The sequence below is a fragment of the Pelophylax lessonae genome, assembly GCF_965119305.1.
Source record: "Pelophylax lessonae genome assembly, chromosome: 8".
Taxonomy (NCBI): Eukaryota; Metazoa; Chordata; class Amphibia; order Anura; family Ranidae; genus Pelophylax; species Pelophylax lessonae.
In genome coordinates, this window is record NC_138775.1 from 237,612,135 (window position 1) to 237,638,739 (window position 26,605).

General features: G+C 42.3%; 1 protein-coding gene across 1 annotated transcript in view; it reads left to right on the top strand.

Moving 5' to 3' along the window:
• The first annotated feature begins 3,449 nt into the window (after positions 1-3,449).
• SHISAL2A (shisa like 2A) overlaps positions 3,450-26,605 on the top strand; it is a 204,948-nt gene continuing 181,792 nt past the window's right edge. The window contains exon 1 of the mRNA XM_082266101.1: positions 3,450-3,795. Coding sequence (XP_082122227.1) covers positions 3,614-3,795 — 182 coding nt within the window. The 5' untranslated portion in view covers positions 3,450-3,613. The remainder of the gene's footprint in view (positions 3,796-26,605) is intronic.

Sequence of the window (26,605 nt, forward strand, 5' to 3'; positions counted from 1 at the left end):
TCTTTGGGCTTCTTTCAGGCATTTTTTGGGCTTTTTTCAAGCATTTTCTGCAGGTGTTTGGAGGAACGCGTTGACATCTGACTAAAAGGCTTGTAATCAGCCAAAAAATAAGCTCATGTACTTTTTTGAGCTTCAGGCGTTTTGCTTCAGGTGACAAACTGCTCATATGTGAACAGGGGCCATTGAAATGAATGGGATTTTGCTTGTTGGGCGTTTTGAGACTTTAGAGATGAGCGTTTTACGAGCTGAAATATGCTCAGGTGTGAACAGGGCCTTAAGGCAGCCTACTGAGATCAAAGGCTTCTGATGCACCAAAACATCCCAAAAATCATATATATATATATATATATATATATATATATATATATATATATATATATAGTTCATTGCCATGTGTTACAGCACTTTGCAACACTTACATTATCTTAGCGTGTTTGGCTGCTTTTCAAAATGAATGGCTCTGCAGAGAATGGAAGATTTAAACAAAGAGAGCAGCCACCAGCCCAAGGGACACTTCTCATTCAATGTAAGTACTGTTCCTTGTGCTGATTGGGAAAAAAAAATGTTAACTGTAGCACTTTCCCCTTGGGAGCCGCTGAGTATTCTGGGATTCCTGTTCCCTACTGTACAGTACCATCAATACAGTACCACTTTAAGTCACACTCACCCGCCCTGCAGAGCTGAAGATTTAAACATTAGCTCCCAAACTGAGAGAATTTCCCCAAGTGAGCAAAAAAAGAGAAAGAAAACAAAACGTAGAGCTAGCTCATTTGTGGGCTCCCAGTGTAAAGAGTCAGGGCTTAACTTTAGGAATTTAGGCAAAGAGAAAATATTTTAAAAAAGGAACAATAAACACATGAAGAGCTCTTCTGCCAGCTAGTTGGGACCCATACTGTATTGGCGCTTTTCCACTGCATGGAACCGTAACGGTTCGGCACGCTTTTGTGCTTTTCCACTGCTGGTACCGCATGGTATAGTGTCGGAACGGTTCGGTACGGTACGGTATAGGTTTGCTTTTCCACTGCATGGAACCGAATGGTACGGTACGGTACGGCTCTGAAAAAACAGTACCTACTCGATTGTGGTTCCAACAGGTACCAAACTGGTACCATATCCCACAATCCTTTGCATGCAGTCACTACTAGCCACTGATTGGTCAGAGAATCCCACCCACCCCGTTGTTATCCCACCCACTTAACTTTAGTACTACTTTAGTGGAAAAGCAAACCTATACCGTACCGTACCGAACCGTTCCAACACTATACCATGCGGTACCAGCAGTGGAAAAGCAAACCGGGCCGAGTAGAGCCGAGCTGGTATGAGCCGGTACTTGCAGTGGAAAAGTGCCATAAGTTGGTGCACAATAGAAACTTAAGAGTAAGCAGAATTACCCCAAAGGATGGTAAAATAGCAGCAGCGTTCCCCTTTAATAGCTGAGGATGATGTACAGAGTCACTTTAAGTACATTAGATGGTAGACAGAAGTTGCTTTAGTAGAAAAGGGGGCAAACATGAGAAGCGAATTTCTTCCTTGGATGGCTTGAGTCTGTAATGGAGTGTGTGCAGGGTTCTTCCTAGCAGGGAGGTGAATGTGACTATCACTGATATCCTGCAGACAGTGTTGTAGAAGCAGTTAAGGGTGATAAGTTGTAGTGCTGGATGTACTATAGCGTCTGTGCATAGGTAGAGGCCTGTACTGTAAATGTCCTTAACTCAAAGCAACTGGAAACAAGAAACACACTTGAAACAAGGGCAGTGTTGTGTGGGTTAGGAACCCTCCCTCCAGGTCCTTCAGTGCAGCAGAGCGAAGCGATGACCTTCCTGCTGGGGGGCCTGCTTTGTCCTCTGTGGATGTGGCTGGGAACATAGAAGTGCCCTGGGCTGTCCGCCCGCAGGCACCGCTCGCCTGCCTCCTCAGGATGCTCACATTTCTGGTGACACTTGCAGCTTTCCGGCTTGTCCTGATCCGGTTAGGACCTATGAGAATCCACACTGCTCTCTTCCTATTATCTGGACTCCCACACAGTTCATCTCTCTTCTCTCCTGTTCCTGGGGTTCTCCTTTTTAAATGCTCCTGCTCCTTTGCAACTTCTCTTGGGATTTGTAGTTCAGTCTCAGCTACTCTGGATGAAAAGTCCTGTTTACAGCATACAAGTCCCAGTGTATCCAGCACTCCTGTATTGGGCCTTGTGGTAAGCTATGTTGTGGAACACTGCCATCTTGTGGTCAGATAACGTTCTGCATATAGTAACAATGCACAGTGTTACATAATTCAACTTTAACCATCCCATCCCCTGCAGCACATATACACATTTCCTCTGTTCCTTTAGCCACTAAAAGCAAGAAAAAACAGCTGAATGTAGGCTACAAATCAAGAAATCAAGAGAAATCGCATAAAGAGATCTCACCTGAGAGATATTAAAAAATAAGTTTTACTTCTCCAGTATCAACCAAAAAAACTGAAATATCAATTTCAGGTTGCCAGACCTTTAATGGTGCATGCTTTAGAAGTGAATTAAAGTGTATCTGTCATGGAAGAAATATGGAAGGTGCCATTTCACAGTCAAAGTGGCTTAGATGATTCATTTTTTCCCATTATAACATCTGGCTGAATATCAACTAAAACCTCCAGTTTGTATTTTTGTCATGCCTGCATTCTTTATGTAAAAAGTTGAAGCCATGAAAATACTGTTTGGCTGTTTGCATTATTAGTACCTATCAGTGTCCATACATGCTTCCATCTTTTAATTCAATTAATCTGTGACTTGATCAAAATAATGAAATCTGCAAAAAATCGATTAGCCGTAACAATTTTGATTGGATTTGATCAAACTAGGTTGACTGGGCAAGGTGGGAAATTATTAATTGTTTTGCATTGATCAACAGCCCAGGAATACTTTGTTCATGAATATGATTGTATTTTGATCGATCAGATTATGAGATTACATGGTGGAAGACAGAGATGCAATTGAGAATGTATGGTCATATCCCAACTATCGATCCAAATGGCCCCCCCATGTCTAGCATATTTTTCCAACATATTGTTGACTATAGCTCAATTATTCTGATTGGAAGAGATTGGTAGGAAAAGAAGTCGATCATTTATTGAAGTGTGTATGGCACCATAACAAAGTGATCACTGAGAATAAATCCTCGATTTTTTCATTAAAGGCATCACTTTGGGGGCTCCAGAAGGAGGGGAAAGGCCTCAAAAACAATAGGACCAGCAATCTATACTGCTATAGGAATTGATAACTTATATCAGTAGGTTGCACATTGGCCTTTTTGCACTGGGTGCTAAAGAACCAGGTCCCAGGACTCTGGTTGCAGGAGGTTGCATTGAGTGTGAAAGCAATCTTATAGTAAGCTTCCTCTTATCCCCAGCAGAGGGAGACAGAGATACACCTTTAGCCAGCAAGCAGAAATGAAGGCAGCAGCTGTGGTCCTGATGAGAGCAGAGTGATGCTGAAGATGCTGCTGTGAGGGTCTCATGTCTTGGTCCTCCTGTAGACTCTCCCATTCCTCTTATACACCATGGGGTGGTGGTGACAGGATCACACACTGGCATTTCCAGGGTCTTTTGGAGTTGTTTGCTGGGTGAAGCATCCAGGACTATGAGCGCTGAGTGCTCCAGCTACACCACTGTGGAGAAGGTGTTAGTGGGGGCTTTTAGCTGTCCCATGGTGGACAGTGACCTGGGGGCTATATACTGCTGTGGATTTAAGGACTTCAAATACTGCTGTGATGACCCTAACAGTTTTTTCCCATACGAGCACAGTTACATGTGGTGGTTGAGGTAAGTCCGATTTAAACTTCATCATGATAAGAGTTAGGAATCTGTCACCAACAAAGAGCCATTGGCCATGCAGCAACTTACAAATGAGATAAAACAATTTAATTTATTGTCCCAATGAAATACTAAATTCTGTGGTTGGATGCAGCTTCTTGCTGAGTGTTTGGACATTTTGCACTGTTGATTACTCAGCAATGGCAGCATGAATTTAATCAGCGTTGGCTGTGATCTTACCCCACGTGTGAGATTCACTTCAACGTTTCTTGTTGATAGTATTTTGTTTTATATTATATACTATTTAAATAACTGCTAGCCAGCCAAGGTGATTCAGTTAGCCAGAGCAGTGAGCAGACGATGTGGGAAAGCTCAAACAGTGCCGGTTCACACATATGCGATGCGGAAACCCTGCTAGTCCACTGCGGGTTCCCGCATCGCATTCAACTCCTAGGCAGTCCACGCTGCTATATGCAAATCGCTTGGGGTTCCTGCATCGCATTCATCTCGCAGGCAGTTCACTCTGCCATATGCGAATCACTGGGGGTTCCTGCATCGCATTCAACTCGCAGGCAGTTCAAACTGCTATATGCGAATCACTGGGGGTTCCCGCATCGCATTCAACTCGCAGGCAGTTCAAACTGCCATATGCAAATCGCTTGGGGTTCCCGCATCGCATTCAACTTGCAGGCAGTTCACACTGCCATATGCGAATCGCTGGGGGTTCTTGCATCACATTCAACTTGCAGGCAGTTCACGCTGCCATATGCGAATCGCTGGGGATTCCTGCATCACATTCAACTCGCAGGCAGTTCACGCTGCCATATGCAAATCGCTTGGGGTTCCTGCATCGCATTCAACTCGCAGGCAGTTCAAACTGCCATATGCAAATCGCTTGGGGTTCCCGCATCGCATTCAACTTGCAGGCAGTTCACACTGCCATATGCGAATCGCTGGGGGTTCTTGCATCACATTCAACTTGCAGGCAGTTCACGCTGCCATATGCGAATCGCTGGGGATTCCTGCATCACATTCAACTCGCAGGCAGTTCACACTGCCATATGCAAATCGCTTGGGGTTCCCGCATCGCATTCAACTCGCAGGCAGTTCACACTGCCAAATGCAAATCGCTTGGGGTTCCTGAATCACATTCAACTTGCAGGCAGTTCACGCTGCCATATGCGAATCGCTGGGGGTTCTTGCATCGCATTCTACTCGCAGGCAGTTCACACTGCCATATGCCAATCGCTGGGGGTGTCAATACAAAGTCAACAACACCCCCCAATCAGTTTACATATCACAGTGCTGTCAGTTTGGACCTGAATCGGATCGCATAGGTGTGAACACTCATGGGATCTGATTCTGGTGCGAACCCAAAAAAGGGTCCTGTGCGGGTTGTGTCCGAATGCGATATGAATTCAGCCCTACAATCTGTACGGCTGAAGTCGCATCACATGTGATTTGCAGAGCAGTGCGCTCCGAATCACATGTGATGTCTGTCATCTCATATATGTGAACCGGCACTAACCCATGTCAGCATTATAATAAAGGAGGACCTCTATTTCTGAGTGCAGCGACTTATTATCATTATAATAAATATAATTATACTATATGTATTTTTTGATGCGATTGAAGTATTAAAAAAAAAAAAAAAGATTTACTGGTTGTTTATTTCAGTTTTACCAAACAGATGTTCTAAAGAAGTGTAAGTGCCGCAACAGACACACTGGGGTGGATTTACTAAAACTCAACATTGTTGTCTTTCTTTCAGTATAACTTTACCATACAACCCATAGGAAAGAATGGTCCTCTTTATAAGCTGAACTCTGGGCAAACAGCCAGATGAAATACAAACACAGGAGCTGGTTTACCTGCCAAAGGATCTTTATTTCTGTCTATCCAGCCATGAGATTCACACAGCTCTGCCACAGAGTGCAGCCCTGTCTGGCAGGACAGGAGACTCTGCTGCAGTATGGATGTACAAAAGTAGAGCTGTTATATATGGGATGGAGGTATAAATGGGATGGAGGTATAAATGGGATGGAGGTATATATGGGATGGAGGTATATATGGGATGGAGGTATAAATGGGATGGAGGTATATATGGGATGGAGGTATATATTGGTTGGAGGTATATATGGGATAGAGGTATATATGGGATGGAGGTATATATGGGATGGAGGTATATATTGGATGGAGATATATATATGGGATGGAGGTATATATTGGATGGAGGTATATATGGGATGGAGGTATATATTGGATGGAGGTATATATGGGATGGAGGTATATATTGGATGGAGGTATATATGGGATGGAGGTATATATGGGATGGAGGTATATATTGGATGGAGGTATATATGGGATGGAGGTATATATGGGATGGAGGTATATATGGGGTGGAGGTATATATTGGATGGAGGTATATATGGGATGGAGGTATATATGGGATGGAGGTATATATGGGATGGAGATATATATGGGATGGAGGTATATATTGGATTGAGGTATATATTGGATAGAGGTATATATGGGATGGAGGTATATATTGGATGGAGGTATATATGGGATGGAGGTATATGGGATGGAGGTATATATTGGATGGAGGTATATATTGGATGGAGGTATATATGGGATGGAGGTATAAATGGGATGGAGGTATATATGGGATGGAGGTATAAATGGGATGGAGGTATATATTGGTTGGAGGTATATATGGGATAGAGGTATATATGGGATGGAGGTATATATGGGATGGAGGTATATATGGGATGGAGGTATATATTGGATGGAGATATATATGGGATGGAGGTATATATTGGATGGAGGTATATATGGGATGGAGGTATATATTGGATGGAGGTATATATGGGATGGAGGTATATATTGGATGGAGGTATATATGGGATGGAGGTATATATGGGATGGAGGTATATATTGGATGGAGGTATATATGGGATGGAGGTATATATGGGATGGAGGTATATATGGGGTGGGGTATATATTGGATGGAGGTATATATGGGATGGAGGTATATATGGGATGGAGGTATATATGGGATGGATATATATATGGGATGGAGGTATATATTGGATTGAGGTATATATTGGATAGAGGTATATATGGGATGGAGGTATATGGGATGGAGGTATATATGGGATGGAGGTATATATTGGATGGAGGTATATATTGGATGGAGGTATATATGGGATGGAGGTATATGGGATGGAGGTATATATTGGATGGAGGTATATATGGGATGGAGGTATATATGGGATGGAGGTATATATTGGATGGAGGTATATATGGGATGGAGGTATAAATGGGATGGAGGTATATATGGGATGGAGATATATATTGGATGGAGGTATATATTGGATGGAGGTATATATTGGATAGAGGTATATATGGGATGGAGGTATATATTGGATGGAGGTATATATGGGATGGAGGTATATATTGGATGGAGGTATATATTGGATAGAGGTATATATGGGATGGAGGTATATATTGGATGGAGGTATATATGGGATGGAGGTATATATTGGATGGAGGTATATATGGGATGGAGGTATAAATGGGATGGAGGTATATATGGGATGGAGATATATATTGGATGGAGGTATATATTGGATGGAGGTATATATTGGATAGAGGTATATATGGGATGGAGGTATATATTGGATGGAGGTATATATGGGATGGAGGTATATATGGGATGGAGGTATATATTGGATAGAGGTATATATGGGATGGAGGTATATATTGGATGGAGGTATATATGGGATGGAGGTATATATTGGATGGAGGTATATATGGGATGGAGGTATATATTGGATGGAGGTATATATGGGATGGAGGTATAAATGGGATGGAGATATATATGGGATGGAGGTATATATTGGATGGAGGTATATATTGGATGGAGGTATATATTGGATGGAGGATATACTGTATGGGATGGAGGTGAGTCTCAGTCCCAAACAGTGCAAACACCAACAAAAATGATAGCTTACAGGATTTTTAAAGAAACACAAAAATGTATTATTTGAAATCACATCTGACATCATATACATCATAAAACCATCATCATAAATGTTTGCCAAAAGGATCCAACAGCCAAAAATACATAAATAGAATACGTGTCAATGTATAAACATTCCACAAATCCTGGACATTCTGTGACCTTTGTTTCTCTACGCGTTTTGTGAGGTACAACCATTTATCATGATATGGTTAAAATGTATATGGTGTCATATCTGATTTCAAATAATACATTTTTGTGTTTTTATTCTTTGGATTTTGTCTCTTTAAAAGTTCCATGGGCTATACTTATTGTTGGTGTCTGCTTGTAGTACAGGTCTTGTCCCTCCCCCTGCCTGTGACTGGAAAGATTAGTAATCCCATCTCACTGTCGCTCTGCTCTCTCCTCCTATCAGCATGCCTTCTGTACTGCAGCACAACTGATTGGCTCCTTGTGCTTCTTCTCCCTCACCTAGTCTAAGCTCTGCTCTACATAGGCTGATGCTATATCAAATTCAGGTACTTGTATTAAAAAACATACATTTAAGTCTGTATTAATACATACAGAGCTGCAATAATGTGGGGTTGATTTACTAAAACTGGAGTGCAAAATCTGGTGCAGCTCTGTGTAGAAAGCAATGAGGTTCCAGGTTTTATTGTCAAAGTCTAATTGAACATGCTAAAGTTAGAAGCTGATTGGTTACCATGCAGAGCTGCTCCAGATTTTGCTCTCTCCAGTTTTAGTAAATCAACTCCACATTGTTTTTAATGCAAGTACCTGAATTTAAAATGGCATCAGCTTCTGTACAGCAGAGCTTAGACTAGGTGAGGGAGAAGCAGCACAAGGAGCCAATCGGTTGTGCTGCAGTACAGAAGGCATGCTGATAGGAGGAGAGAGCAGAGCGACAGTGAGATGGGCTTACTAGACTGTTTCTTCACTGTCCAGTCACAGGCAGGGGGAGGGATAAGACCTGTACTGCAGCAGAGAATATTCAGGCCAGACAGGGCTGTACTCTGTGGCAGAGATGTGTGAATCTCATGGCTGGATAGACAGAAATAAAGATCCTTTGGCAGGTAGTTCAGCTTTAAAGAGGACCATTCTTTCCTATGGGTTGTATGGTAAAGTTATACTGTAAGAGACAACAATGTTGGGATCATCTTTTATTGTCCTGGCATTCCAGAGAGGCAACTTCCTCTGAGTTTGCTTATCACCCACCTCTATATGTGTTATACCTGTCCTGTCCTGTCCTGTCCTATTCTGTACTGTTCTGTACTGTCCTATCCTGTCTTCTCCTGTACTGTCCTGTCCTATTCTGTACTGTTCTGTACTGTCCTATCCTGTCCTGTACTGTTCCGTACTGTCCTGTCCTATTCTGTACTGTACTGCCCTGTCCTGTACTGTCCTATTCTGTACTGTACTGTCCTGTCCTGTACTGTCCTATCCTGTCTTCTCCTGTACTGTCCTGTCCTGTACTGTCCTGTCCTGTACTGTCCTAGCCTGTCCTGTACTGTCCTGTCCTGTACTGTCCTAGCCTGTCCTGTACTGTCCTGTCCTGTACTGTCCTAGCCTGTCCTGTACTGTCCTGTCCTGTACTGTCCTAGCCTGTCCTGTACTGTCCTGTCCTGTACTGTCCTATCCTGTCTTCTCCTGTACTGTCCTGTCCTGTACTGTTCTGTCCTGTCCTGTACTGTCCTATCCTGTCCTGTACTGTCCTATCCTGTCCTGTACTGTCCCATCCTATCCTGTCCTGTCCTGTCCTGTCCTATCCTATCCTGTACTGTTCTGTACTGTCCTATCCTGTCCTGTACTGTTCTGTAGAGATGTATAGAACTGTTCGGCGGCGAACAGTTCCCGGCGAACTTAGCATGTTCGCGTTCGCCGCTGCCGGCGAACATATGCGATGTTCGGTCCGCCCCCCATAAGACATCATTGAGGCAAACTTTGACCCTGAACTTTACAGTCAGCAGGCACATTTCCAGCCAATCAGCATACCTCCCTCCCACACCCTCCCACCTCCTATAAATAAGCAAGGGCAGCATCCATCTTAGATCATTCTGAAGCAGTGTGTGTAGTGAGAGTAGGGAGAGAGCTGCTGCTGCTGCTGCTGCTGCTGCTGCTGTTAAGCTAGGGACAGTTAGTCAGTGTTCCTGGTCTTGCAGTGTTCTTGGTCCACTACTGCTGTAAGGACAGCACCCCAAAAAGCCCTTCTAAGGGCTGGTATTTGTGTAATTTGGTAATTGAGGTTTTTTTTTTTATTTATATATATATATACATATATATATATATATATATATATATATATAGCGTCCCCAAAAGCCCTTTTAAGGGCTGGTAAGGTAATAGAGTTTTTTCTATATATATATATATATATATATATATATATATATATATATATTGTACACTGTGACTGCAGTTGCCTGCCCGCTGTGTGTGAGAGGCCACAGACCTACCACAGACTGTACTGTGTGCACACCACACTCATTTCAGGTGGCACAGGCACAGTACCTGGCATTTTAAAAAATATTTTTTTTTTCCTCTGTCATAATTGCAGTGAGTGCTGTGTCAGGTCCACAGAGTGCACTGTACCCACTGCAGTGCACTGCCCACCACTGATATATATACGGTGGCACAGCATCTTGTTGCAATAAATTGAAAAAAAAAAAAATATTTTTTATTATTGCAGTTGCCTGGGCTGCCAGTGACTGTCAGGTCCACAGAGTGTACTTTGCCCACTGCAGTGCCACTGTGTGCCCACCCACCACTGATATATAAGGTGGCACAGCAGCTTGCAAAGTAAAAAAAAAATATATATTTTTTTTAAATTGCAGTTGCCTGGGTGCCAGTGACTGCTGTCAGGTCCACAGAGAGTGTACTGTGCCACTGCCCACCCACCACTGATATATAAGGTGGCACAGCAGCTTGCAAAGTAAAAAAAGAAAAAGCCAGCCGCAGAGAAGCCATATTCCTGAAAATATAAGAAAAATGCTGTTTTTTAGGGGTTCTGGACATGCTACAGAGCTGAAACTTGACAGGTACACTTTTTAGACCCCCCAGACACTAAATACAAAAAACGACATGCCTGCCTTAAAAAATGCCCGCTAAATACCTGCAAGAGAAAAAGCCAGCCGCAGAGAAGCCGTATTCCTGAAAATATAAGAAAAATGCTGTTTTTTAGGGGTTCTGGACATGCTACAGAGCTGAAACTTGACAGGTACACTTTTAAGACCCTCCAGACATTAAATACAAAAAATGACATGCCTGCCTAAAAAAATGCCCGCTAAATGCCTGCAAGAGAAAAAGCCAGCCGCAGAGAAGCCGTATTCCTGAAAGTATAACAAAAATGCTGTTTTTTAGGGGTTCTGGACATGCTACAGAGCTGAAACTTAACAGGTACAATTTTTTAGACCCTCCAGACACTAAATACAAAAAATGACATGCCTGCCTAAAAAAATGCCAGCTAATTGCCTGCAAGAGAAAAAGCCAGCCGCAGAGAAGCCATATTCCTGAAAATATAAGAAAAATGCTGTTTTTTAGGGGTTCTGGACATGCTACAGAGCTGAAACTTGACAGGTACACTTTTTAGACCCCCCAGACACTAAATACAAAAAATGACATGCCTGCCTTAAAAAATGCCCGCTAAATACCTGCAAGAGAAAAAGCCAGCCGCAGAGAAGCCGTATTCCTGAAAATATAAGAAAAATGCTGTTTTTTAGGGGTTTTGGACATGCTACAGAGCTGAAACTTGACAGGTACACTTTTTAGACCCTCCAGACATTAAATACAAAAAATGACATGCCTGCCTAAAAAAATGCCAGCTAAATGCCTGCAAGAGAAAAAGCCAGCCGCAGAGAAGCCATATTCCTGAAAATATAAGAAAAATGCTGTTTTTTAGGGGTTCTGGACATGCTACAGAGCTGAAACTTGACAGGTACACTTTTTAGACCCTCCAGACACTAAATACAAAGAAATTTTTTATTTTTATTTTTTTTTAATTTTTCCAATCTCTCTATCAAAAAATTATAATTTTTAAGAACTTTTTTTTGCGTGATCCCTCTCTGGCATGCCACAGTCCAGGTGTTAGTCCCCTTGAAACAACTTTTCCATCACTATTGTGGCCAGAAAGAGTCCCTGTGTGTTTTAAAATTCGCCTGCCTATTGAAGTCTATGGCGGTTCGCCCGGTTCGCCGGTTCGCGAACATTTGCCGATGTTCGCGTTCGCCGTTCGCGAACGGCGAATTTTAGGTTTGCGACATCACTACTGTTCTGTACTGTCCTATCCTGTCCTCTCCTGTACTGTCCTGTCCTGTACTGTCCTGTCCTGTCCTGTCCCATCCTATCCTGTACTGTCCTGTCCTGTCCTGTCCTGTCCTATCCTATCCTGTCCTGTCCTGTCCTGTAGTGTTCTATCCTATCCTGTACTGTCCTGTCCTGTACTGTCCTGTCCTGTACTGCCCTGTCCTATCCTGTACTGTCCTGTCCTGTCCTGTCCTGTACTGTAGTGTCCTGTCCTGTCCTGTACTGTAGTGTCCTGTCCTGTCCTGTACTGTAGTGTCCTGTCCTGTCCTGTACTGTAGTGTCCTGTCCTGTCCTGTACTGTAGTGTCCTGTACTGTCCTGTACTGTACTGTAGTGTCCTGTAATGTCCTGTCCTGTCCTGTACTGTCCTGTCATATCCTATCCTGTCCTAAACTGCCCTGTCCTGTACTGTCCTATCATGTCCTGTACTGTCCTGTACTGTCCTGTCCTGTATGGTCCTATCCTGTCCTATCCTATCCTGTACTGTTCTGTACTGTCCTATCCTGTCCTCTCCTGTCCTATCCTGTACTGTCCTATCCTGTACTGTCCTGTCCTGTACTGTACTGCCCTAGCCTGTTCTGTCCTGTACTGTCCTATCCTATCTTGTACTGTCCTGTACTGTTCTGTCCTGTCCTGTACGGTACTGTCCTGTCCTATCCTGTACTGTCCTCTACTGTCCTGTCCTGTACTGTTCTGTAATTTCCTGTCCTATCCTGTATTGTTCTGTACTGTCCTGTCCTGTCCTGTACGGTACTGTCCTGTCCTATCCTGTCCTGTACTGTTCTGTAATTTCCTGTCCTATCCTGTATTGTTCTGTACTGTTCTGTACTGTACTTTCCTGTCCTGTCCTGTACGGTACTGTCCTGTACTGTCCTATCCTATACTGTCCTGTATTGTCCTATCCTGTACTGTCCTATCCTGTCCTGTAATGTTCTGTACTGTCCTATCCTGTCCTATCCTGTCCTGTATTGTCCTATCCTGTCCTGTATTGTCCTATCCTGTCCTGTCCTGTACCGTACTGTCCTATCCTGTACTGTCCTATCCTATCCTGTCCTGTAATGTTTTGTACTGTCCTATCCTGTCCTGTACTGTCCTATCCTGTCCTGTCCTGTATTGTCCTATCCTGTCCTGTCCTGTATTGTCCTGTCCTGTCCTGTGCTGTATTGTCCTATCCTGTCCTGTCCTGTATTGTCCTATCCTGTCCTGTACTGTCCTATCCTGTCCTGTCCTGTATTGTCCTATCCTGTCCTGTACTGTCCTATCCTGTCCTGTCCTATCCTATCCTGTCCTGTACTGTCCTATCCTGTCATGTATATACCAGACAGCCAGCTTAATCGGTAAAAAAGAACAATATTCCCAATATTTTCCTTCCATTAAAGCGACCACCAAATCCATCAGTACTTTCTCTCCACAATTGTCCCTCATTTGGTCTGATACATAACATTTGATTGGAATAAATGTACTCTTTAATTAATAAAAGTATTATACTGCACTAAACATTTCCTCCCACCTCTCACTGATTGCAGTTGTGGTCGGTATAAGGATGTGGCGGGGACGGGGTCATTTGTACTTTGTGCAACAAGTGGCCCTCGTTCTTATCTCCGATAGTTGTAAGATATGAAATACAGACTGGTGGTGTGCTCCAAATGAGTCTTTACAACGAATGATCTAAAAGCCTAAAATAAAAACCCCGAATGCAGCCATCACAAACAACACTAAACAAATAGAAGCCAAACTCCAGCTCACACATTATAAGTAGTTACAGCAAACTGTTTTTTTTTCCTTTTGGGATAAAGGTTTTACAGGAACAAATAAAGGCTGATCATTGTAAGCACCACTTTCACTGGTAAATGGTTAATTTCAACGCTCTAACTGCTACATTTGCTGGGCAGCTTATTCTTTAAAAAAAAACAAAAAAAAAAAACACAACAGACTTCCTCAGCTTATTTAATTAAAGCGGAGTTCCACCCAAAAGTCGAACTTCCGCTCATCTGCCTCCCCTCCCCCCCCCCCCGGTGCTAAATTTGGCACCTTTCAGGGGGGAGGGGATAACGGGTACCTGTTGACCCTTTCCCACTTCTGGGAGACGGCGCCACGGCGCCATCCCTCGGAAGTTCCATCCCCTTTCTCCTTTCCCCACCACCAAGCCAATGAGAATGCGCAGTAGGGAACCGGCTGTAAAGCCGAAAGGCTTCATTGCCAGTTTCCCTTAGAGCACATGGTGGCGACAGCCGATCTGAAAGTCAGCTTGGGTGCCGACATCGCGGGCTCCCAGGACAGGTAAGTGTCCTAATAGTAAAAGTCAGTAGTTATAGTATTGTATAGTAGCTTCTGACTTTAATTTTTTTTCTTGACAGCTGGAACACCTCTTTAAGCTTTGGCAATAAAACCTGGAAGCTGATTGGTTTATCTGCAGAAGTGTGACTGATTTTGCCCTGTTTAGCTTGAGCAGAGATGTATAGTAACGAAGTAGAACTATTTAAGTACTGTACTTAAGTACCGAAATGCGGTATCTGTACTTTCCTAGAGTAGAATTTTTTTCTCCTACTTCTACTTTTACTTCACTACATTTTTTCGATGATTTTGATACTTCTACTCAAGTATTTTTTTTTTGTGCTGCATAGTTACTCGTTACTTTTAAAAAAATTACCACTGCCAGAACAGTAGATGGCAGGTTGCATAAAGCTCAAAAAAATGTGTATAATGTCATTTGTAAATCAGCGCATACGAAAATAAAGGCTGTGTATAATAAAAGCTGCTATACCAAATCTTTCCAATAAAAAGAAAATATGAAACAAACAAATAAATGGTGCTACAGCGCTTAAAGTGCATCAAGAAACTACTAACAAACACAGGTTAATCATTTGAATAAATCATTTGAAATAATAAAAAACAATATGATGTTCAAACTTTTGACTTCTTTCTTTAATAACTACATAACACAGTACTTGTACTTCTACTTTCAGTACTTGAGTAGAATTTTTTTTTCAAAACTACTGGTACTTTTTACTTTTAGTACTTAAGTAGCATATTTTTTGAAAAAACTACTTGCAATACTTAAGTAAAAAAAATGTTGAATACTTTAGTACTTCTACTTAAGTAACTTTTTCTGCGAGCACTTCCACTTCTACTCAAGTCACTTTTTGATCAAGCACTTGTACTTTTACTCAAGTAGAAATTTCGAGTACTTTATACAAGTCTGAGCTTGAGGCTCCATTCACATCTAGACGTTTTTGGGCAATTTTTTGCTCTAAGCCTCAGCTCTAAAAACGCTCAACAAGACAAATCCCATTAATTTCAAAGGCCCCTGTTCACATCCGAGCGTTCTGTCGCCTTAAGCAAAACGCTCGTCGCTCAGAAAAAGCACATGAGCTTCTTTTCTTGGCAGATTACAGGGATTTTTTATTTTTTTTTTTTATTAGTCAACCTGAAAACACCTGCACAAAAACGCTGCAAAAACACCCAAAAAACTGTCTGAAAAACGCCTGTAAATAGCAGCGCCTTGATGTGAACGTAGTCTTAGTAAATAAGCACCTGCGTGACATAAAAATTTGCAATGATTGCCATTTTATTCCCTAGGGTCCCTGCTTTAAAAAAAAAAAAATGTTTAATGTTTGGGGGGTAATTTTCTAGCAAAAAATACTGATTTGTTTTCAATCTCATTTTATTAGAAAATATAAGTAAACACAAGAAAAAAGGGAAGACAAAAATTCTCTCCAGAACCATCTTACTTAATACTACATAATACCAAGTATTTCATATTAATGTTAGAAACATAGATATCAAACATTTAATATCTATCAAACATTCTAGCTACACAGAGTACTTTATCTTACAAAACCTTAATATATTGTAGTAAGACTCATATCATAATTATAATCCCATAACTAAATACTCCTCTGAATATATCACTTAATACTGATTTACAAATACAGTAAAACCTTGGATTGCGAGCATAATTCGTTCCGAAAACATGCTTGTAATCCAAAGCACTCTTATTTCAAAGCGAATTTCCCCATAAGAAATAATGGAAACTCAGATGATTCGTTCCACAACCATTTATTCATAAATCCTTCAATTTATAGTCCATATTAAAAGATTATAGCAATGTGATAGGTTATATAACCATAAAATGTCCATCCACAAATAGCCACTTCCACAAGGGGATTAGAAGCAAAATCCAGCAGGAGCTACAGAGTATCAAAGAGAAGAGAGGCGCCCCTAAGTGTAGTAATATGGTTCCATTTAATGAAGGTACAACATTTAGCATCTCACATGGTTGATGAATAAAAGAGGCACATCTAAGTATGCAGGCATCCAGGGTAAAGCTGTCCACATAGACCATCTTCTGCACCGCCGGATGACCGGGAAGACCACCCTGCAGTAAAGCGATCTGAAAGCGAGGGGCAGCATGGAAGGGATGATGTAGATGGTGGTGCGGAGGATGGTCTATGTGGACAGCTTTAGCCTGGATGCCTGCATCCTTAGATGTGCCTGTTCCAATCATCAACCATGTGAGTTGCTAAATGTTGTACCTTCATTAAATTTAACCATATTGCTACACTTAGAGGCGCCACTCTTCTCTTTTATACTCAGCTGTGACTTGAGGCTACTTGTATATCAAGACATCGCTTGTATATCAAGTCAAAATTTATTTGAAAATTTTGCTTGTCTTGCAAAGTGCTCTTAAACCAAGTTACTCTCAAACCAAGGTTTTACTGTATGTCAAAATGTCTTAGTTGGCTTAATGACATGATGTAAAACACTCTCAACCGAACAGGGGAAAAAAGAAAAAAAGAAAAAAAAGAGAAAAAAAAAAAAATATATATATATATATATATAAATAAATAAATAAATAAGAATAAAAAAAAAAACACAAAAAATATGCACAGAAAGTACGCACTCCGCTATGGTGATAGATCAGTGACCCATTTGACAAACTCGGCTGAATCCCGAAATTCAGCCCACACGGACCAAGTATTCGTGAAACGTTCCATATCATCAAGTTCTTGCGCAAGTAAACGTTCCAAGGCTTTAATTTTATCCACCTCTGTCGCCCACTCCATCAGAGATTCAGAGAAATACTGATTTAAACAAAAAGCGCCAGAAAAAATTCTTGTCGGGAAGCGGTTAATATAAGGACATCGGATGTTGTATGAGTCTTATAAACGCGTTACTCCATTGGTAGAATTCTACAACATTTCTGGATGAACTAATGTATAATTCAGTGGCTCCTGACTGGAGCAGTCACCTGGGTTCAATGCATCATCTTAAATAATTAATGGTCAGTGTATGGAGGGGTTTGTGCAGCATTTTTATTGGGTTTCTGTGTCTCAGGGACAGTTGTAGAGTGATGATCCTCTATCAGTGATGCTTAATTAAGTCTGTTTAATCTGCACTGAGCTCCCAGCTGTAACAGGAGGCAGGATTTCCACCTCTGTATCACACGGAGCAGATGACAAGGCGTGTTTGTATGCACACTGTACTGTATATATTATACTATGGGCACAAAGGTTATCCACCATATTTAGTCTCGGTTCACATATATGCGATGCGGAAACCCTGCCAATCCACTGCGGGTTCCCGCAACGCACTCAACTCACAGGCAGTTTACACTGCCATATGCGAATCGCTGGGGGTGTCAATACATAGTTAACGACACCCCCAGATCAGTTCGCATATCGCATTGAGAACAGTCAGTTTGGACATGAATTGCATTGCATAGGTGTGTACACCATGCGATCCGATTCTGGTGCGGACCCAAAAAAAGGATCCTGTGCGACTTTGGACCGAATGCGATGCAAATTCAGCCATACAATCTGTATGGCTGAATTCACATCAAACAGACATCGCATTAGAGATCGACCGATTATCGGGAGGGCCGATCTGCACTTTCCCCGATATATCGGAATCGGCCACCAAGGTGACCGATACTGCCGATATTTCGGGAAAGTGCTTGTACCGGAGTGATGTCTGCAGCTAGAGGCATCACCCCAGTACCGGCGTCCATAGCCGACGGTCGGCTGTCTTGTAATGACAACCGATGCGACTGAGAAGCCGCTCAGCTGTCATTACAAGGAGCGGGAGGGGACGTCCCCCCCCCCCCCGCCGCCACCTTCTGCGGCTCGCCCGGATCTCCTGTCCCACGGGGAGACCCAGGCAACCAGCCTGCATGGCCACCGAAGACCCGATCAAAGCTCTGATTTGGGTCTCCATACAAAAACCCGGAAGTGATGTCATGACATCACTTCCGGGTACTCAGTGCCAGATTAAAAAAAATGACAGCATTCAAATCAGCCAAACTTGGTGTTTTGAATGCTTTTAAGTGCAGAGTAGGGGTTTGGGGTCCTATAGACCCCCAGATCCCTCCACAAGAGTACCTGTCAAGAAAAAAAAAAAAAATAATTTTAAATGTACAAAAATATCGGCCAATATCGGCCGATATCGATGTGCATTGGCCAAAAGATCGGTATCGGCAACGAAAAAATGATATCGGTCGATCCCTAGTTCACACTGCCATATGTGAATCGCTGGGGGTGTCAATACAAAGTTAACGACACCCCCAGATCAGTTGGTATATCGCAGTGCTGTCAGTTCGGACATGAATCGGATCGCATAGGTGTGAACACCCATGCAATCCGATTCTGGTGCGGACCCAAAAATAGAGTCCTGTGGAAAGTTGTGTCTGAATCCGATGCAAAATCTGTATGGCTGAATTTGCATTGCACAGACATCGCATGTGATTTGCAGAGCAGTGCAGTGCCAATCACATAAGTTGTCTGTCATCGCATATGTGTGAACCGGCACTTAAAGAGGCAGTGCAGGGGGGCTATTGTGTCGTGAAAAAGTCCAGTAATCCACTGCAACCAACCAAATTACCAGTTAAGTGAAGTCTCATCCGTTAAAAGAAATAAGAAAAAAGTGCTAAGAAGTGCAGCCGTTCCAGAATTAAAAGGTTTGCATGTGACAAATGTACAGATTAGGGCAGACTCCGCCCCCGTTCACATCGGTGCGATTTGACACGAGATCTGACAGGTCCAATCACAGCCTATTGCTGGCAAAAGGAGTGTCACAATTGGTGTGACACCGACTTTGTGGTGCCGCACTGATTTCCTGCATTACTTTTGGCGACTTTGGGGGCGATTTCAATAGACATCTGTGCATGAACTCGCACAAGTCGCCCCCGCAGTTGGACTGAAATGCGGCTTTGAAATCGAGCGAGTTCATCTGATTTCAAAACCGCGCTCATTGTGAAAACGGGCTTAGCATTAAATATACACCGGCCACTTTATTAGGTACACCTTTTCAATTGCTTGGTAACACAAATTGCTAATCAGTCAATCGCATGGCAGCAACTCAATGCATTTAGGCATCTAGAAGTGGTGAAGACGACTTGCTGAAGTTCAAACCGAGCATCAGAATGGGGAAGAGAGGATTTAAGTGACTTTGAACGTGGCATGGTTGTTGGTGCCCAAGGAACTGGTCTGAGGATTTCAAACACTGCTGATCTGCTGTGACTTTTCACACACGGCCATCTCTCAGGTTTACAGAAAATGGTCTGAAAAAGAGAAAATATCCAGTGAGCGGCAGTTTTGTGGAGGAAAATGCCTTGTTGATGTCAGAGGAGAAAGGGCAGACTGGATTGAGATGATAGAAAGGCAACAGTAACTCAAATAACCACTCTTTACAACCAAGGTATGCAGAATACCATCTCTGAACACACAACACATTGAACCTTGGAGCAGATGGGCTACAGCAGCAGAAGAAGACACGGGGTACCACTCCTGTCAGCTGAAAACAGGAAACTGAGGCTACAATTCGCACAGACTCACCAAAATTGTACAATGGAACCTGTACGGTTCAGGCTGGTGGTGTAATGGTGTGGGGGATATTTTCTTGGCACACTTTTGACCCCTTAGTGCCAGGGTTGGGTATTTGCAAGAATCTTAATCTCCACTTTAAAGTTATCACAGTGCAGCAATATTTGTCAGGGATAGCTATGTGTGCTGCTGATTGGCTGTATTCACTCCCATTAAAGTGTTACTAAACCCAGGAGTCTGCATTCACTATATCTGGTCTCCCACAGAACACAGAACATGGAAATGCAACTATTTTAGTAAACATAAACCTTTTCTCATCAGCAGTATATAGCAGTCTTATGACTTCTAACAGTGTCTGGTTAAAGCTTGTAGGAGGAGTTTTCATTCTACTCTGACTCTCCTATGAGGCTGCAGGACATCTGACCCTCTGTCTGGACCATGCTGATTGGCCTTGTGCCAATCACATGCATTCTCCACAAAGAGAAAAAAAACAAAAAACTCTCTAGCAATACACACCACACAGAGTGCCCCCAAGGCTCTGTTCTATAAGGAGATGGATTGGGGACAGTGGAAGAAGGGGAGGATTACAGAAGACAGGATCAAACAGCCTTTTGCAGAGGATTAACTCCTTGTGAGTATAACAAGCATGCTTTACTGCATATACAAACTGATTTTACTGTTGTGGGTTTGGTAACACTTTAAGGTTGACTTGTCTCCTGCTTTGACTCTTGGCTGATAATAGAAATACTGTGAAAGCTGCAGGAGAAGGCTGACAATGTCAATTAATATAGTGGTTGTAAACCCTCACGTATACCCAGTGAAGTGACTGGGCTCAGGTGATACACAGAGAAGAAAGAAATCCTCCTACATAAAGAGATGGATCAAATCTCGGCTGGTTCAGCAGGGACAGACCAAGATTTGAGCCATCTATGGGCAGGCTGGTTGTGCTGATGTTTATCCATCAATTGAATTCAGTACAACCAGCCTGTCTGATTTTTAATTTTTTTTTTTTTAATGCGATCGCTGGCGGCGGCTATAGCCACCAGCAGTGACCAATGTGTTCCTCCCAGGCCTTGTTTTCAGCGGGAACGCGGGGGGGCGCAGTTACGGCACCTCCAGAACTGAATGTATGTAATGGCAAGGGGTGCTGGGGTGTGCTGGAGGGTCTATTGATGCTGGCTAATAGGGAATCTATTGCTGCAGAGGATGGGGGTCTATTGTTGCTGGGGAGGTCTTCTGTTGCTCATAGGGATTTATTGTTGCTGGGGTGGGTCAGTTGTTGCTGGGAGGGATTTGTTGTTGAGGGAGGGATCTTTGTTGCTGGCTGCTGGAGGGTCTATTGATGCTGGCTACTGGGGAATCTAGTGTTGCTGGAGGGGATCTATTTGCTGCTGGAGGGGATCTATTTGCGCAGAGGGTCTATTGTTGCTAGGGAAGTCTGTTGTTGCTGGTGGGGTGTCATGTTGCAGGGAATCAATCATTGCTGGGAGGGATCTACTGTTGAGGGAGGGGCCTAATGCTGCTGGAGAGTCTATTGATGCTGGATGTTGGATGTCCATTGTTGCAGGGGTGGATCTATTCTCGCTGGGGTGTCCATTGTTTCTAGATCTATTATATTGCCTTTCTTGTTATCATTAATTCTCTAAAAGGGTGGTACTGGGAGGTGGGTAGAAGGTGAAACCAAGTGTAACACATCCCCAATACTTGGACCAAGTATTTCTGTCTTAGGTCCCCAGAATCTCCAGTGATGCAGTCCTGGCCCCTCAATTCCCCCCAAACATCAGCCTCCAGCTTGATGAAGGTTAAAACAAAATGACACTTTATTTACCAACTCACTTGCAATATATATCCAGTTTTAGGAGCTTGATTACATCATGCAAATGTATGGATACAGAACATAATTAACATACCTGGCCATCTGGACAGACACAGGTGAATGAGACTGCAACATTACCATAATTAATTCAACAAACCGCAAACCCAAAACATAGCAGGAAGCAGGTCTCAGACCAGGAGGAGGATCCTCCTATTGTCACACAAAGGGTGGGCTCGGGGCGCACTGCTCTGCGCCCCGGGTCCACCCTTTTTTGAAGCCTATTAGAGCCTCTGGCTCTAATCAGGTGATTCGAAAAAAAAAAAACACTTTGTGACAGCGCCAGGCTGCTGACTCACTGGCTGCTAAACTGACTGAGCAGTGAAGAGAGGCGGCATAGGCGGGGCTTGGCTTGCAACGCCACCCCACCCTACACCAATGGACAGGTGAGGCACAGTCCAGCCCTGCCCCGACCCGCCATTTTCAGCCATAGGGCGGCTGCGCTGGACATCTCCCAGCCTAAAGATGGAGGCAGCCGCAGACAGTGTGTGAACTGTGTATGTCAGAGTCAGACAGACAGAGTGACACTGTGGATGCGCCCCCCCCAGATGTTGCGCCCGGTGCGGCCGGCCCCCCCTGCACCCCCCACGCTACGCCACTGCCTGCACCTATTCTCTGAGAAAAAAAGCCCTGGTTCCTCCGACAGGGAAGGCTCCCTGCACTTCCCACCAACATAACACAATAGCGCTGTGAGAGGCGTTCCCCCATCAACACTGACTAGGTTGACAGGGAAATCAAACAATTTTCTTTCATTCTACCTGTGGTGGAAGGAAAAAAAATCAAAATCTATTGGTTTCTTCAGTTGTTCCTGTTTCTCTGTTTCCCACTCTCTCTCCTCTACAGCCTTCTAAAACACAGCATTTCTAAGCTCCAGGAGGGAGGGGGAGGGGATTTGATGTCAAATACAACATAGTGCAGGGAGCTGAGTATAATCTGAGATCTGAGTGGAGGGACTGGACATACCCCCCTCTACATAGTCTCATATAGGGAAACATGCATAGTTTAGGCTGTCAGTCACTTGCTGTGTGCTGGAGGGGGGGGGGGGGGTGTCAGAAGTGACTCATGCAGCTAGCACAGGAATAAGACAGCAGGCAGAAATCACACTGGGGGCTTTGCATCAAGGCAAACACATACTATAGAAGGCTATACTTTGTTCATTTCAGGGGTTTAAAACTACTTTAATGTAATTGTGACAGTAGCTTTGTTGTTTGTCGTTTTTTCCCCCCAAAGCTGGAACCGAATTTCAATGAATCTTTGGGCAGGCTGGCTGTACTGAAGTCAATATATCAGTTAACTTCAGTATAAGTCAGTCGGATTTTTCTTGTGTGATCACTGCCTGCTGCTATAGCTGCCATAGCTGCTGGCAGTTACCATTGCATTCTAATAGTGCAGCGGAGGGGATTCTCCCATTAACAATGGCTGTGTTGATGGGGGAATCGAGCAATTTTCTTTCTTTGAACTCTTAGTTAAAGGAAAGAAAATTGCATAATGTATGACCTGCCTTTTGATGGGCAAACCCGATTTGAAACGATTCAAACGGTTAATGAGCAGGCTGAATATACCAAACTGATCGAACAACTTTGGTACACCCAGCCTGCTGGATTCGCTTACGATTACCACTAGTGACTGACTGTTATAGCCGCTAGTGATAATCACTAATCACTGTCTTCGCCTGACGGGGACAGCTTCCCTCACCCCCCCCCCCTCCGCGGTAAGCAGACATTGGCCGGGCAGGAGGGATTCCCCTGTCGCTATTGTCTGTGTTAATAGGGAAATCGTGCAAATTTTTATCCTGCAACCAAAGAAATTTGCACTGTGTTTTGATAAAAAAAAAATATGTTTAGTTTCCTTTAAATCTGTTAATCTAGTTATTTCATTTAGTTCGATTGATTCGTTCAATTCATATTCAGGATTCATATTCAGAATTCATTATGGTCTTTTTCTAACTTTCTTCAAATTTACTGATTTTTTTCCTTTTTTATTAATTTTTTTTATTATGATTTTTTTCTATTTGGAACATTTGAATCGAAAACTTTAGTTTTTTTTTTTTTTTTATTCGAATGTGGCAAAGTGAACAAACAAAAGAAAAATCTTCATCAAATGATTACAATGACTCTTTAAATCACCTTTGGCTTAACAAAAACAGCATTATTTCCAAATGGTATTCTAATAACACACACAGTCTTTGATTTCAGAAATATGTTTATAGTTCGAATTCGACTGGAATTCGATGTAAAATATGATTCAAATTTCAATTTGAATTTCCGAAATTCTGACAAAATTTGTTTAGTTATTCGGAGCATTCGGTAAACTTAGTTTATACTGTAATTCGGGTATTCAGATATATCTGAGTCTCTAAATAACAAAAAATTTGTCAGAATATTTATTCGGAAGGAAACTAACTGCACATGTCTACCGTGTATGGCCTGCCTTAAGGCCCGTACACACTTGACGAAAATCGGACGAAATATCCTCCAATTTTTCTCTCTCATGCTCAGCGGTCATAACCGTTTTTAGTTGACCTTGCATAATGTTCACGAAATTTCTCGTCCGATTTTTATTTTTTATTTTTGAGACATTTGTTCCTAGACTTCCGAGTCCTCAGCAATAGGGATGATCGAACTTTTGAAAAGTTCGGTTCGGCCAGAACATCCGAACTTCCCGAAAGTTCGGCCCGGATTTCAGAACCCCATTGAAATCAATGGGACCCGAACTTCGGTAATCAAAAAACACAATTTTTAAGCCCTAAAACCCAATAAATGCCCCTAAAAAGTGCCTAGGGTTCTGGGTCATGCCCCATTAACTATTAATCACACAAAAAAAGTTCTTAAAAATTGTCATTTTTGATAAAAAAAGCCAATTATTGAAAAAAAAAAAAAAGAAAAAGAGAGATGTTTTGATTTTGACTTTGGATTTAGTATATGGGGGGATCTAAAAAGTGTACATGTGAAGTTTCAGCTCTGTAGCATGTCCAGAACCATGAAAAAAAAAAAGATAATTTTTCATTAGAACAGGGATGTGGGACCCTCCTTTAACACCTATATGATCTTTTTTTCTGGTTCTGGACATGCTACAGAGCTGAAACTTCACAGGTACACCTTTTAGACCCCCCAGACACAAAATCACACAAAAAAAAGTTCTTAAAAATTGTCATTTTTGATAAAAAAGCCAATTATTGAAAAATTAAAAAAAAAAAAGAGAGATTTTTTGATTTTTACTTTGGATTTAGTATCTGGGGGGTCTAAAATGTGTACATGTGAAGTTTCAGCTCTGTAGCATGTCCAGAACCATAAAAAAAAAAGATTGTTTGTATTAGAAAACTTTCAGCACAGGAGGTTGGCTTCGCTGCTGTAACACCTTGCCGGTTTAATAGAAGGCATTTTTTGGGTTCTTTGCAGTCAGGAAAAACATCTGAACTTGTGTATAGTGGTACTGTGCACAAGTTCTGATGTTTTGCCTGCCTCCAAAAACCCCCCAAAAATGCCAGCAAAAACACACCTGGGCATTTTTTTTTTGACGCTAGCTTTTTTTTGGCATTTTTTGGGGTTCTTTTGAGGCAGGCAAATGAAATCATTTACAGTAATATATTTCTGCTACTATCACACCTATAAATGGCTAGGTGTCTATATACATATAATTATGTGTGTATATATATATATGTGTGTATATATACCACTATACACAAGTTCAGATGTTTTGCCTGCCTCAAAAGAACCCCAAAAAATGCCAAAAAAAAACGCTAGTGTCAAAAACAAAAAAAATGCCCAGGTGTGTTTTTGCTGGCATTTTTTGGGGGTTTTTGGAGGCAGGCAAAACATCAGAACTTGTGCACAGTACCACTATACACAAGTTCAGATGTTTTTCCTGACTGCAAAGAACCCAAAAAAATGCCTTCTATTAAACCGGCAAGGTGTGGAAACCGAGAAGCCATATTGGTGATCTGAAAGTTTTCTAATACAAACAATCTTTTTGTATTACATTGTGCTACAGAGCTGAAACTTCACATGTACACCTTTTAGACCCCCCAGATCTGAAATCCAAAGTAAAAATCAAAAAATCTCTTTTTTTTTTATTTTTTCAATAATTGGCTTTTTTTTATCAAAAATGACAATTTTTAAGAATTTTTTTTGTGTGATTTTGTGTCTGGGGGGTCTAAAAGGTGTACCTGTGAAGTTTCAGCTCTGTAGCATGTCCAGAACCAGAAGAAAAAGGATTGTATGTATTAGAAAACTTTCAGCTCAGGGGGTTAGCTTCTCTCCTCGGTTTTCACACCTTACCGGTTTCACAAGTTCAGATGTTTTGCCTGCCTCCAAAACCCCCCAAAAAATGCCAGCAAAAACACACCTGGGCATTTTTTTTTTGACGCTAGCGTTTTTTGGCATTTTTTTGGGTTCTTTTGAGGCAGGCAAAACATCTGAACTTGTGTATAGTGGTATATATACACACATAATTATATGTATATAGACACCTAGCCATATATAGGTGTGATAGTAGCAGAAATATATTACTGTAAATGATTTCATTAGCGCAAGCATTTATTTCTGCTACTATCACACCTATATATGTCTAGGGGTATATATACAGACATATATGTGTATATATACCCCCTCTACACATGTTCAGATGTCATGTCTGACATCAAACATGTCCTCAAAAAAGCACTGGCAGTGGCAGCCCCTGCAGCATAAAAAATGCTTGGCTGGTGAGAAGCCATATGGGTGTGCTGAAGCAATTCAGAGAAATGATCATTTCTCTATAGCGGTCACCCTGCTATGGAAGGGTTTTGTCACCCTGCCATATCAGTCAC